Genomic DNA, 15,110 nt, shown 5'->3' with positions numbered 1-15,110 from the left:
ATATAAAAAGAAGTCTCAAGGATTATTTTAATCAGAAGTTCAATTATGGCATCAAGGATGCAAGATACTTGCATCTTTCTGCTTTGCCCTTCTCTCATGTTGTCTGCAGCTAACATCGCTCATGATTCCAGGATGGCAGTTGCACTGCCAGGCACCACGCGCAGGCACAGTTCTAGCAGCAGAGGACAAACTCTTTCTTCTTGTGTTTTTATCTCTCTTTTCTTGCTCTTAAGTATAATTTTATTTATGAAAGTAATGCATTTCAGCAGAAAATGTCTTTTTACTAAAGGTAAGAAAAACCTTTTCTGGATATATCTCGGGCTTCCCAGGTGTGCTAGTGGTAAAGAACCCAACTGCCAATGCAGGAGACATAGCGGCTCGGGTTCAATTCCTGGGTCGGGAAGATCCCCTGGAGGAGGCATGGCAACCCACTCCAGTATTCTTGCCTGGAGAATCCCATGGACAGATGGAGCCTGGCGGGAAAAACCTTTTTCAGGTATATCTCAGTAAACTTCCCTTTGCATTTTATTAGGTAGATTTGCATCACATACCCGTGCCTCAACCAATCCCCGACAAAGAGTTCGGGACCACTAAAGTGATGACTTTGCTGCAGTGTTTCTCGCCTTTGGCTTTTGGGGAGGGATAATTCTTTGCAGTGGCGGTGCTGAACTGTTGTAAGCTGCTGAGTAGCATCCCCGGCCTCTCCTGTTAGATGCCAATAGCAATTCTCTCCAAGCTGTGGCAATCAGAAATATCTTCAGACGTTGTTGAATGTCCCCTGGGGGACAAAATCTATCCCCCCACTGAGAACCACTGGCTCAGGTCAGTCATTGTTCTTCCCATGGATCTGGGGCCATCTCCCCTGAAACACACAGAGAGTGCCTAAGCCCAGAATTCTGTTAGCAAGGAAGAAAAGGGAAATTGCTATTTTATAGACAGTCAGTGGACAGTGACTCCTCCCGTCCCCTATCATTTTTTTTTCTTGCCATTTCTCAACAAACAGATCAGAGCCTTATCAAAAATATGAAAGATATAAGAATGAGTTACCTGGTATTACCCGATGAATGCTAGTTCCTGTCTAAATGCCAGGTGGGTAGTATTAATATAAATATCCTTATGTTTATGTTATTATAAGGCTAATATATTAATTATATATAATAATTAATATATTAATGGCATGTATTATATATTATATGATATATTAATATATCTGATTAATTGGTGAATCAGAAAATTTGGTCAAAGGTAATTTGTATGCAAGCACAAAAATCATGACTGGTTGGTTGGGTTTTACAAGATGTTCCTACTTTTGGTCATTTTCTGGTACTAAGACCTTAGGTTTTGATTTTATTCAGGTTCTACTTCTACTGTACAAGACCTTTTACTCTTGTTATTTTTATTAATCATCCATTGATGATGAACTTATGCATCCTGGATTAACTTGTTTGGTGTGAGTAGGTATGAATATTTTAAATAATTCAACAGATATGTATTGGGTGCCCATTATTGTCAGGCATGGATTCTGTGAAGGAAAGTGACAAGGCTGAAATATTGCACAGAGAGTTAGAGAAAGCTCTGAGGAGGTAACATTTCAGCCAAGACAGGGTCAGAATAGAGAGAAATTGAGGAAGGGGAAATTGCTATGAATCTTTGTGTTGGTGTTGTAGAAGCTGTCATCTGAATGCTGCTGAAAGGTCAAAGGGCACTTAACAACAATGGGCTTGTTTAAGGACAATACCTTGGAGGGAGGAAGACCTGAGACCGTGATTCGATTTTGCCTTGGCATTTCCCTAGAAGAGGTTGTTGTCTTACTTCCCTTTTTAAGTGTGCAGGTTACCATAAAGTTAGTTGATCTAAGGGACTTTTTTTTTGAGAAGTTGAATTTATTTTCAAAATTATTTTCAAAATTTTCCCAGTGATGCTGGGAAAGACTGAAAGCAGGAGGAGAGGGGGAAGACAGAGGATGAGATGGTTGGACGGCATCACTGACTAGATGGACATGAATTTGAGCAAGTTCCCGGAGATGGTGAAGGACAGGGAAGCCTGGCATGCTACAGTTCATGGGGTTGCAAAGAATTGAACATGACTTAGCAACTGAACAACAACAATAAATTTCAAGATATACTCATCTTTCTTGGCAGTTTGCTGCCCTGGTCCTTCTGCTTCCCTTTAGTTGCTCTTCTGTTTATCATGAATGAGGTTCTTTCTCCTGGCTGAGTAGCCTCTGCTGTTTCCCATCACCATCACCACGCTTCATCCGTGCACACCCTGGGCATAAGCTCAGTGCTTCACACATGCTCCAATGACTTCATTCAAGGAGAGGTTAACTGCATGCCTTAACCTGTGTAAACTTTAAATTTTGGAAAGCACTTTCACTTTTCTCACTTGTTTGAGCTTCATGGTAATACAGTGAACTAGGAAGGGAAAATCATAATCACACCTAGGAAGCTAGTTTTGCAGTAAAGAGGGGCCTAGAGACAAAGTCCAGTGAGCCTGCTTTTTGGTATCCTTTGTCCTAAATGGAAGAAGTAGGTTGGGTTAGGAGTTCAGGGTTGTGGAGGACTATCAGAACCTGTTTTTCTTTTGAGGTAGGAGTGAGCTATTGAGGAGCAGTGATAGGTTCTTAGTTTTTATCTGAGTGGAGAGTCTGGGTCTATACAAACAAATCCATTGAACTGGGTCTTAATTTAATGTGACGTTTGCTTGCTGGTTTGAGATGACTAAGTTCTAATCATTGATGAAATAACCAAAGTAATATACCAATATTTTATAATATTTAGACCTTCTTAGCTGCTGTGCCCCTGAAGTCCCTTAATCTGTTCTATCAGCACTGCTTCAATCCCACAACCCCGCTGTGTCACACTGGTACCCAAGCAGGCCAGGGAACTCCCTCCCAGGTGTGAGGCATTGCACTGGTTCTCCTAGCTTTTTTCAAAGTTTCTTCCCATTGTACAGATGCAGAAACAATCAAAGAACTACTTGTCTCAAGTGGTTTCACTGCCTGCTACTCTGATTGTTCTTTTGCTGCTACTGCTAAGTCACTTCAGTCATGTCCGACTCTGTGTGACCCCATAGACGGCAGCCCACCAGGCTCCCCCGTCCCTGGGATTGTTCAGGCAAAAACACTGGAGTGGGTTGCCATTTCCTTCTCCAACGCATGAAAGTAAAAAGTGAAAGTGAAGCCACTCAGTCGTGTCTGACTCCTAGCGACCCCATGGACCCATAGGAGCCCACCAGGCTCCCACGTCCATGGGATTCTCCAGGCAAGAGTACTGGAGTGGGGTGCCATTGCCTTCTCCAGATTGTTCTCTTAGATGAGTGCTATTCAAAGTGTGGCCCACTAGGCAGCTTTAGAGTCAGGCCATGATAACAGCAGAAATGAGAGGAAGAGTTTCAGAAACTTCACTAGCAATTTGACAGAGTAACTTTATGTGTGCTGAGTTTAATAATCAAGAATTTGGGCTGTTTAAAACAACAATTTCACATTTCTAGAAGTTTTAGTCAGTTATATTACATTTTACAAAATAGTTCACAATGCATTAAATATAAAAAAAATCCCTGCACGACTGGTTCTCAATCAGTTTGAAAAACACTGCATTAGACCAGTCTTTAATCAGACTCTTACAGTGAAGATATGCTGGTCACATGGAAACCAGTGTCATTTTGATATTTGTGTTTTTTGCAGTTTCAGTGTCTTTAACCCATCTGCAATTTGCAGGAACAGTACAGTGAGTGAGATGGTAAAAGTTCTGGGGTCCTTGCTCAGTTTGGCTCTAATAATGAGGCAGGAGATAGATGGGCCCCAGGCTGAACAATCTCTCCCCTGAGGAGAGAAACTCTAAAACAGGAACTCCATAAAAGCAGGATAATGGAGGAGGCCGGGGCCTTTCTAGATAGAAGACGAGTGCATGCTAAGTTGCTTTAGTCGTGTCTGACTCTGTGCATCCTTATGGACTGTAGCCCACCAGGCTCCTCTGACCATGGGATTCTCCAGCAAAGAACACTGGAGTGGGTTACCATGCATTGCTCCAGGGGATCTTCCCAAGCCAGGGATCGAACCTGCTCTCTTTACATCACCTGCATAGGCAGGGGGGGTTCTTAACCACCAGCGCCACAGGTAAGAGACCACATATTCCTCATATTCAGATTTAAGGAAAACTCCCTGCCTATATCCATGCTCAGAAAAGGCTCCTTGGAGGTCAAAAGAGAGGGGGCATCACCTCATAGTTAGTGATGTCAGCTGCCCATAAGTCTCTTGGCTAGAATTCATCATGGCTAAAAGATACAGGCACACATGGGAAGACCCTGAGAAATATCAAATACAGACTCAGAAACAGGGAAAGCAAGACGATTGGTCAAAGGAAACCTGGAAGAAATGACCCATAAAAGTGACTGCAAACTACCATGAGGGCGCGACTTTTAAAAGTGCCAATACTCTTTCACCTAGAAATTCCATTTCTGGGTATTTATCTTAAAAATTTACATTCATGAAAATGTCCTATGGTTTCCTTATAATGTCATAAAGGAAATAAGTCTGAGAATGAAGAACTTGGTAAATTTTGTATGGTCACTTAATATAATTTTACACAGCTTCTGAAGTGTTTATGAAGCTTATGTAGAACTAGGAAAAAATAGTTATAAAGGCAAAAACAAAAACAAAAAAGCACCCCAAACCAACAAGGATCCAAAATTGTGTGTACACTATGAGCACAACATTGTAAAATAAATATGCATGAGAAAATGTCTATAGGAAAATAAGCTGAATGCTGAGTGCCTGTGTTAGGGTGAAGGAGTTTTTTTCTTTTATTGTCCTCATGTTCTATGATGTGGTCAAAATGAATACAATTATCAGTTTAAAGGCTGAGTATAAAATAGCCTTCACTGGCACTCTCATTTGAAAGTATTAAATAAAGTACCAAAACCCTCTTTTGCAATCATCATTTACAATCCCTTACTCTTCTAAAGATCACATTTTGAGACTGTCGACCTCAAAGCTTATCAGATTGCTGGTAGGTATTACTGCCATTGAGGAGGGCATGACAACCCACTCCAGTATTCTTTCCTGGGACTCCCATGGATAGAGGAGCCTGGTGGGCTACAGTCCATGGGGTCACAATAGTCAGATAGGACTGAAGCGACTTAGCATGCACGCACGCATTCCTGCATTTGTATAGAAAAGAACTTAACGGACATTGCCAATCCCTTCATTTTACAAATAAGAACTGTGAAGCCCAGCTTCCCCAGATAGTACCAGAACCAAAATCTGAACCCAAGTCTAGCAGGTAACTACCAGTAATTTAACACCATTTATATAGTTCCACCGACATCCACCCACGAGTATTAATAGACTTGCCATTGCTGCTGACTGTTGAACCCTGGCTTACTACCATTCTGGCTAGCTTGAGGGGTTGAGTCCTTTCTCTACAGGTCGTGCTCGAGCTTTCACTCTTCACCACTTGGGGGCTCGAAGACGCCTCACCAGGTTTTCTCCCTGTTTAAGTGCCCCCACTCTGAATCCCCAGCTCCCGAAGTGCCGCAGAAGCCCGGCAGGGGGCGTTGTGACCCTGACTCCGCGGCCCCTCCCCTGGCCAACCGTCGATTGGGCCGGCGCGTGACGTCACGCCGTTTTAGCCAAACAAATGGGTTTCGGGGCGAGCGTTGGGCTCCGCCGCGCCGCGCTGGGCGCTCGGTCTGTCTCAGCGGTGGGGAGCGAGCCAGGCCTCCAGCCGCCGCCGCTGTATAGGGGTGTGCAGCCCCTGGCCAGGCCCCGGCCGGGGCAGGAGCGCAGGTGGGTCCGGGCTGGGGTGGGGCGTGGCGCGAGAGCAGCGCGGTCGGGGTCCGGCGGCGGCCACGGTGGCCGCTCCCCGCCCCCTCCCGCCGCCCGCCTGCGCTCTTGGGGCGCCGGGCGGGTGGGGGCGGGGGTGCCGCCCGCCGGTCCGAGGCTCGGTCTGGGGCAGGGACTCGGTGGCCTGCACCTTGTCCTGGGACGGCCTCCGCCTGCACACGGGCCGGGCGCTGAGCGCCCCCGCGGGGCTCGGAGGGTCAGGCGGGCCGGCGGGCGGGAACGGGGTCCCGGGTCTGGGTTGAAGCCGAGGAGATCCGGGATAGGCCCTGAGGAGTTTCAGGATCGTCTCTCCCATGCCCGGTACTGGCGGCCGGTGAGGAAGTCGGGCCCTGGGTGGGGGTTGTTTTGCCCGGTGGCTCCCGCCAGGGCTCGGCCGCTCCGTCCTTCCCTGTCCCAACGCAGGTGAGCTGGCGCCTGTCCTTAACCTTCTTTGGGGACCGGGCAGGACGGAGGCTCGGAGGCTTCTCTGGCCTCTGGGCTGGTGCAGGTCGACTGCGGTTCCGCCCCAGTCCGCGATGAAGTCACAGTGTTGTGGGTCCGCGTGTCTGTGACGTCAGGGGTTACGAGGATATGAGCTGTGATGTCACTGCAGGCCCTGGTGGGAACCCTGGCTCACAGAAGGGCCGGGAGGACCGGGACGGGGAAAGAAAGGAAGTTCAAGCTTCTGTCAACGCCTGGGGTCCCAGAGAATTTGAATCGAAAGTTGTTCGATATCAGCATTTTACAGTTTTAATGCAGTAGTTGTCAAGTTTTTTAACTTCATTTCGAACAAGCATTGTTACACAGTTCAATATAAGATCCATTTGATTTAGGAAAATCTCAATCAGGAGGATTTTTTTTTTTGGTGGGGGTGGATGGTGGGTGTTTGATCTAAATGCTTTTCAGAGAGCTTAACTCGTAGTTTGATGGCTTGTGATCGGAATTGCTGAAAAAGAACCAATTTGAGTGCTGATGATTTCCTTACTCTTTCTTGCTATACAATTTTGAAATAATTTATCTGCCCATTTGCTTTTTTGTTGTTAAGAGAGTGGCTTGGAAGAGAGCGGCTTTTAAGTCAACTTTTTCTTTTGTAAAAAGGAAAGGAGGAGGTCTGAATTAATCCAATATTATTGTTAAATAATAATTACCTGGGGACTTAATTTATCCCAGGTTGTCCCTACCCATGGATAATTGAGGGTTTCCTGCGGTTATAGCTCACCAAAAAGGCTTTTTCTTGTTTTCCTACCAAGACTGGGTGTAACAGTAAAATAACATATAACAGGAACTGCTTGCCTGGACAAGTAACTAAAATTTTGTCTGTAGTGCTTGCAAATATGAAACTACAGAATTTTTAAAAATGCCTTGTTTGTGAATACCGCTTTTCTTCCGAAGCTTTCCAGAGAGATCAGGCTAGAAGAGGAGCTAGACCTGCCGTTACTAGCTTCAAGTATTGCAGCGTATCAGTACTTTTGCTCATCATTTTTTCCTCTCTATAAAACCATTTAAATAGAATCTAGTTTGAGAGGTAGATGGCTAAAACTGAAGCATAATTGCAATTTAGTGTCTTCAGCAGGAAACCAGGATGGGAGTCCTTAGTCCCTCCCTATTGACCTTGACTTATTAGGGGTTTTCTGTTGTTAATACTTCTTCTCTTATTTGCTCTTTAAAGGTGATTGAAAAGGTATTGCGTCTCTAGATTTTGCATCAACATGCTGGTGGAAGTTGTGCTGTGTTTCTTTGTTTACTCAGAAAATGAAAGCAGAAATTTACCCTTTTTAATTACTGTTAGATTTGACTGGAAGTTTACAAAACAAGATGTTCTTGTAAATCTCATTTTAATACTCACCATACTTTGGACATTCTACAGCATTGTGTGTACTATTTGAATATTACAATATACATATTTTAAAACATTAGGAATTGTTGACAGTGTTAAGGCTCTGAAGACATAATTTGGTTTTTTGGATCCTCAAGACTGATAAGTACCAAATTAACAATGAAATTGCTAATTCGAGGGTGTTAACCAAGCTACTCTTTAAAATTAAATGATCATGACAAGATATTATGTAATGGAGTTGAAGGAGGTACAAAAAGAACACTTTAATGTATCTATTCCAATGAGCCTTTCTGGGGGAGGCCACATGCTGCTGCTAAGTCGCTTCAGTCCTGTCCGACTCTGTGCGACCCCATAGACGGCAGCCTACCAGGCTCTCTGTCCCTGGGATTTTCACATGGATGCATGTAAATTAAATGTACTAGTGTACATCGGAAGGGGTGAAAGTCAAACTATGTGTAAGTGGAAAGACACATAAATGATGATGATAAAATAGCTTCTCCTTGATAGTGCATCCCCCCCACCCCCACCCATTGTGTTTAGCAGTTTAATGATTTTTTTTTAATGGTAAATGAGTTGATAGGTGGTGAATAAAGGTCTTCATGTATTCTGATATGACTGAGAGACAATGAAAACTATAAAAAAAACAGCTTTGAATAGTTGTATAACTAAACCAGCCATAACACATAAACATTTTTACAGTTTGTTTCTACTTTGAGCAGGTTATTTTTCACCCAGGCCTTGCAGTTTTGGGACTAGGAAGCAGCTTTTACTTTTTATAAATGGAAATTTATTTGAAATCAGTATTATTCTGTTATTTTATCCAGTTGCTGTATTTAGGGGACTAAGTTAGCCAAATCATTAGGGATACAGCATCTTTCTAACAGATAAAAGCAAATATAAACAATAAAAGTACTAGAAATTCTTTAGGATATGTTTATTGGCTCAATTATTCTATTAATACATAGAATTAAAATTCTTATACACATTTTTTACTTCCTTTTCTAATAAATTTATGCTCAGCCAGTTTAATTTGTGCAATTTTGATACTCTAGTAGCCCTTAATCTTATTTTCATATTTGTTGGGGAGAGAACATACTAATGGTTAGAGACATCATTTAGTGTTATCTTCCAAAATTTGCAGCTGTTTAGAACCAGACACTTGAGAGAAGCTACTATGGTAGAATGAATGCCTTCCTTGTTAGGTCATGTGTGACAAAGGCAAAATTCAGCAAGTGCATAATCTGCAGTCCTTTGGAAGCAACAATAACAAAAAAGAGCAAATGAACTCCAAATGCATCTAGGTCATTGGGAATTGAATTCCTGTCAATTCTTACCCATGCATAATTTATCTTCCCCCCTTTAGTTCATGTTTATGGTACTTTGAAGCTGATGAACATACTGTATTATCTGGGGAAAGCATTAATGATTTAAATGTAGGTGTTTCTTAAAGTCAGTTGAGAGTTTGTCAGCCTTTTGTTTCTAGGTCCATCTTCTAGTTTGCTTTCCACAGAAGAGGCTCCTGGTCTTCCCTTTTTAAATGTTCAGCTCTGGAAACTTAGCACAAACAGTTTTCAGCCCTCAACACAGTGTAGATTAAAATGTGAAACTAAGCTCTGTTTGTGTATCATATTATTATCAAGCATGGGTTTTACTCACACAGCAGGCATTTTTGGGTACTCTCTGCCAGGTCCTCAGCCAGGGACTGTGTGACCTTTGTTTTAACATTCTGTTGGTGTGGAGAGCCATGAGTCTGAAGGGCAAGAATTGGACTAAGAGGATGAACCATTTATGTTAACGCAGATTGGTCACAGGTTTAGTCTAAAGGTCAGTCAAGGAAGTATTAGAAACTCAGGTAAAAAGAATGAGAAACAGGTTATTTTATCCCAAGACAGACAAAGGGGTTAGTCTCCACAGATTTGGATTGTTCTAGAATGAAGGGAGCTTAGTATGCATTTTCTTTCAGGCAACAAGTACTCAAGACCAGAACTAGCCTGTGTAGTCAGTCTAAGACTAGAGATAGAGCTAGAGAGGAGAGGAATAATCCAGACATCCCTCTAGAGGAATGTATATACCTTCTTTTTCTTCTTAAGATCAGTCCTTTAATTGACTAACTTCTGAAATAATGTGAGCCTCTCACAGCCTCATTTCCACTCTGCTTTCCCCCCCCCTATCATTTTATCACGAAAATTTCAATCACAGAAAAGTTGCAAGAATTGTTCATACATTGAATACCTAAATATCGACAACTTAGATTTTCTAATTCTTATTTTGCTATATTTACTTTATTTGTCCACGCATTCTGACTTCTCTGTCGATGTGTTTTATCAACCCATCTTATGTTTTGGTTGTATTTCAGAGTAAATATACTTTACCCTTTACTTGAGCATTCCTTTCATGAACTATTTATTTTGTAAATAAATAGTTTAACTTGTCCCTTAGTTTGAACAAGTTCATACATCTCTTTAACCCATAACCCTGTCAAAATATAGAACATCACCACCCCTACAGAAAGTTTCTTTGTGCACCTTCCAAGTCAATTTAGTTAAAATTTTAATCTCCTGCAATCTTAACTCCACCCTTCTGAAACTACCTGTTGAAAGGGCCTATTTGTTAGCACTGAATGTGGCATTATACTGGGGGTTCAGAATATAAAGAAGAACACAGCCCCTGCTCTATTTAAGCTTATAATTTAGTTTGGATTTTAGTTTGGTGTCTGATGAATAAATGTTCCATGAATTCAGAGGAGGCAACTTCGACTGCTGTGAAAGCTTTTTAGATGTGGGTCTTGGATTGGACTTTTATTTTAGGACCTAAAAAAGAGATTTTTTTTTTTTAAAAGAAGACTGAATAAAAGTTGTGATATTAAAAAAGAAGAAAGAAGGACTTCCTTGGTGGTCCGGTGGTTGAGAATCTGCCTACTAATGCACGGGTTCAGTTGCTGGTCCAAGAAGATTCCACGCGCGGCACCTAAGCCCCGACTACCGAAGCCTGTGCACCTAGAACCTGTGCTCTGTAATAAGAGAAGCCACTGCAATGAGAAGCCTGCTCGCCACAACTCGAGAAAGCCCACATGCAGCAGCGAAGACCCAGGACAGCCATAAGTAAAGAAAAAGGAAAATATATGGTATAAAGGAACTGTAGCACGCAAGGGGCCCAATTTTGGAGAGAGTTTGAGCATTATTTTTTTATATAGGATAATCTTTGAGAAAGGAAGTAATATGAAGAATGGATCTTAACCCAGTTTGTCATCTTTGGTATTTAGTTGAATGGAAGACATCTTCACATTTTTTGAATTCTCTCCTCTCTTGGTTCTCGTCTCTTATTTCTCCTGATTTATCAGCTTTGCTGGCAATTCTTCCTCTTCCAGATCCAAACTATCTAAACCTCTTTTTTTTTAAATTGAAGTATAGTTGCTGTACAATATTATGTAAGTTATAATGTGTACAGTTGTATGCAATAGTGTACCATATAACGATTGAATCACGGTTTTTTTGGGTGGGGGGCCATGCTGCACAATATGTGAGGTCTTAGTTCCCTGGCCAGGGAGTGAACTCACTCCTTTTGCATTGGGAGTGTGGTGTCTTAACCACTGGACTGGGGAAGTCCTACAATTTTTAAAGGTTATACACCACTTATAGTTATTATAAAATATTGGCTATACTCGCTGTGTTATATAATATATCCTTGTAGCTTGTTTTTTACCTAATAGTTTGTACCTCATACTTCTCTACCCCTGTGTATCCTCCTCACCCTCCACAACTGCGGACCACTAGTTTGTTCTCTAGATCTGTGAGGCTGTCTAAAGCGCTGTTGTTAACTCTATATTGTGCTCCTTGTAATCTGGCCGGTAGCCTTTTAGGCTTTTCAATTATAATGCTTTCCAGGTCTGCTGCTGCTAAGTTGTTTCAGTTGTGTCAGACTCTGTGCAGCCCCATGGACTGCAGCCTACCAGGCTTCTCCATCCATGGGATTCTCCAGGCAAGAGCACTGGAGTGGGGTGCCATTACGTTCTCCAATGCATGAAAGTGGAAAGTGAAAGTGAAGTTGCTCAGTCGTGTCTGACTCTTAGCGACCCCATGGACTGCAGCCTACCAGGCTCCTCCATCCATGGGATTTTCCGGGCAACAGTACTGGAGTGGGGTGCCATTGCCTTCTCCCTTCCAGGTCAAGCCTATATCTTTATCCATAAGCCGTTAACTCTTGATAGGTTTCTAACTGCTAATAGGATGATGCTTTTTTTAAAAAAAATATTTATTTGTCTGTGTTGGGTCTTAGTTGTACATGCAGGATCTTTAGTTGTGGCACATGGGCTTAGTTGTTCCATGCCGTGCAGGATCTTAGTTCCCTGATGGGGACTCAAACCCATATCCCTTGCATTGCAAGGTGGAGTCTTAACCACTGGACTGCCAGGAAAGTCCCAGGATGGTGCTTTTTTTTTTTTTTTTTACATCCCTGTTTACTTTGTACTTATTTTATAAGAATCTGTAGCAAGAGCATCTGCTGTAAGTAGTTGTAGCAAATGGGATTTATTAAGAAAGAGGTAAACATTGAATAGGGTGACTGAACAAATTAGACTGAGTTTCTTGAAACAGACCCCACAAGGACATTATAGAACTTGCCTGAGAAGGGGCTACTGCCATTATGGGCTGTGTTGTTGAATCAGAAAGCTGATTCATTCATGGCGGAAGTTTTCACTTCTTTGGGCAAGAATATCACTACATGTTACTTTTCACTCTCTATATCTTAAGTGATCTGCTTGGCCACACTTTGGTTTTATGTGAAACCTTTGCTTCAAGGGCATCTGAAAAATGTAGTTTTTAGATGTCCAGCCTCTGTAAATCAGGACGTCCATGTGAGAATAGATCGAAGTGAGTATTGAAGGAGTCTATATCAGGAAGCTTCTACAAGCCTCTTATCCTTATCCATCAGAGGGCAGACAGAATGAAAACCACAATCACAGAAAACTAACCAAACTGATCACATGAATCACAGCCTTGTCTAGCTCAATGAAACTATGACCCATGCCATGTAGGGCCACCCAAGACAGGTCATGGTGGAGAGTTCTGACAAAACATGGTCCACTGGAGAAGGGAATGGCAAACTATTTCAGTATTCTTTCCTTGAGAACCCCATGAACAGTATGAAAAGGCAAAAAGATATGACACTGAAAGATGAACTCTCCAGGTTGGTAGGTGCCCAGTATGCTGCAGGAGAAGAATGGAGAAATAACTCCAGAAAGAATGAATAGACGGAGCCAAAGTGAAAACAGCGCCCAGTTGTGGATGTGACTGTAAAGAACAATATTGCATAGGAAACTGGAATGTTAGGTCCATGAATCAAGGTAAATTGGAGGTGGTCAAACAGGAGATGACAAGGGTGAACATCGACATTTTAGGAATCAGTGAACTACAATGGACCGGAATGGGCGAATTGAATTTAGATGACCATTATATCTACTACTGGGGGCAAGAATCCTCTAGAAGAAATGAAGTAGCCCTCATAGTCAACAGAGTCCAAAGTGCAGTTTTTTGGTGCAAGCTCAAAAACTACAGAAAGATCTCTGTTTCCAAGGCAAACCATTCAGTATCACAGTAATCCAAGTGTATGTCCCAACCACTAATGCTAAAGAAGCTGAAGTTGAATGATCTGTGATGACCTATAAGACCTTCTAGAACTAACATCAAAAAATGTCCTTTTCATCATAGGGGGCTGAAATGTAAAAGTAGGAAGTCAAGAGATATCTGGAGTAACCTAGGCAAATTTGGCCTTGGAGTACACAGTGAAGCAAGGCAAAGGCTAACAGAGCTTTGCCAAGAGAATGCACTGGTCATAGCAAACACCCTCTTCCAGCATCACAAGAGAAGACTCTACACATAGATATCACCAGATGGCCAACACTGAAATCAGATTGATTATATTCATTGCAGCCAATGACAAGCTCTATACAGTCAGCAAAAACAAGACCAGGAGCTGACTGTGGCTCAGATCATGAACTCCTTATTGCCAAATTCAGACTTAAATTGAAGAGAGTAGGGAAAACCACTAGACCATTCAGGTATGACCTAAATCAGATCCCTTATGATTTTACAGTGAAAGTGACAAATAGATTTAAGAGACTAGATTTGATAGACAGAATGCCTGATGAACTATGGATGGAGGTTCATGACACTGTACAGGAGACAGGGATCAAGACCATCCCCAAGAAAAAGAAATGCAAAAAAGCAAAACAGGTGTCTGAGGAGGCCTTACAAATGGCTGAGAAAAGAAGAGACGCTAAAGGCAAAGGAGAAAAGGAAGGACATACCCATCTGAATGCAGACTTCCAAAGAATAGCAAGCAGATATAAGAAAGCCTTCCTCAATGATCAGTGCAAAGAAAAGAGGAAAACAATAGAATGGGAAGGACTAGAGATCTCTTCAAGAATATTAAGAGATATCAAAGAAATGTTTCATGCAAAGATGGGCTCAATAAAGGACAGAAATGGTATGGACCTGACAGAAGCAGAAGATATTAAGAAGAGGTGGCAAGAATACACAGAAGAACTGTACAAAAAAGATCTTAATGACCCAGATAATCACGATGGTGTGATCACTGACCTAGAGCCAGACATCCTGGAATGTGAAGTCAAGTGGGCCTTGGGAAGCATCACTACGAACAAAGCAAGTAGAGGTGATAGAATTTCAGTTGAGCTATTTCAAATCCTGAAAGATGATGCCGTGAAAGTGCTGCACTCAATATGCCAGCCAATTTGGAAAACTCAGCAGTGGCCACAGGACTGGAAAAGGTCAGTTTTCATTCCAATCCCAAAGAAAGGCAATGCCAAAGAATGCTCAAACTACCGCACAGTTGCATTCATCTCATATGCTAGTAAAGTAATACTCAAAATTCTCCAAGCCAGGCTTCAGCAACATGTGAACCGTGAACCTCCAGATGTTCAAGCTGGTTTTAGAAAAGGCAGAGGAACCAGAGATCAAATTGCCAACATCCACTGGATCATCAAAAAAAAAATGTATATTAAATAATTAATAACATAAAAATTGCCTATCTGAAGCTCTGAAATCACTCTTGAAACTACCATAGAAAATCGATTAGCTGGAGTTTCTGAAGATGATTTTGAGTTTGGTAAGGAAGTCTCAAAGGATACATTTGCTCTATTGTTCAGGAACCAGGAGAGACAAACTTGTTTCCTAAGTAGAGCAAGAGATTTTATTTCAAGTTCAGTTATCAGAATTATTCTCTGGAGGTTCTGGGTACTTTGTACGTACCGCGTCAGCCTTGGGGATAAGTCTCCGCGGTTCAGGCTGTCTTCTAGTTGAAGTCTGTACTGCCATCACAGTGGTCCAGCTTATTTGGGACGCTATGAAGACTGTGAAAATGGATCCTGAAAATAAATGCATGGAAAGTCTATAGATTTATACTTTAGGAATCATATCTTTCATTTGACATTTT

General features: G+C 42.1%; 1 protein-coding gene across 3 annotated transcripts in view; it reads left to right on the top strand.

The window, feature by feature from the left end:
• The first annotated feature begins 5,625 nt into the window (after positions 1-5,625).
• FBXO34 (F-box protein 34) overlaps positions 5,626-15,110 on the top strand; it is an 81,984-nt gene continuing 72,499 nt past the window's right edge. Inside the window, exon 1 of one of the 3 annotated variants that reach the window (XM_006068143.4) lies at positions 5,626-5,788. In XM_006068143.4, the coding sequence (XP_006068205.2) occupies positions 5,640-5,788 (149 nt within the window). In that variant the 5' untranslated portion in view covers positions 5,626-5,639. The remainder of the gene's footprint in view (positions 5,789-15,110) is intronic. The other 2 variants (XM_006068144.4, XM_025295486.3) reach the window with 2 other exon arrangements.

The sequence above is a fragment of the Bubalus bubalis genome, chromosome 11, assembly GCF_019923935.1.
Source record: "Bubalus bubalis isolate 160015118507 breed Murrah chromosome 11, NDDB_SH_1, whole genome shotgun sequence".
NCBI classification, from domain to species: domain Eukaryota; kingdom Metazoa; phylum Chordata; class Mammalia; order Artiodactyla; family Bovidae; genus Bubalus; species Bubalus bubalis.
This window is presented reverse-complemented; position numbering and strand designations above follow the sequence as displayed.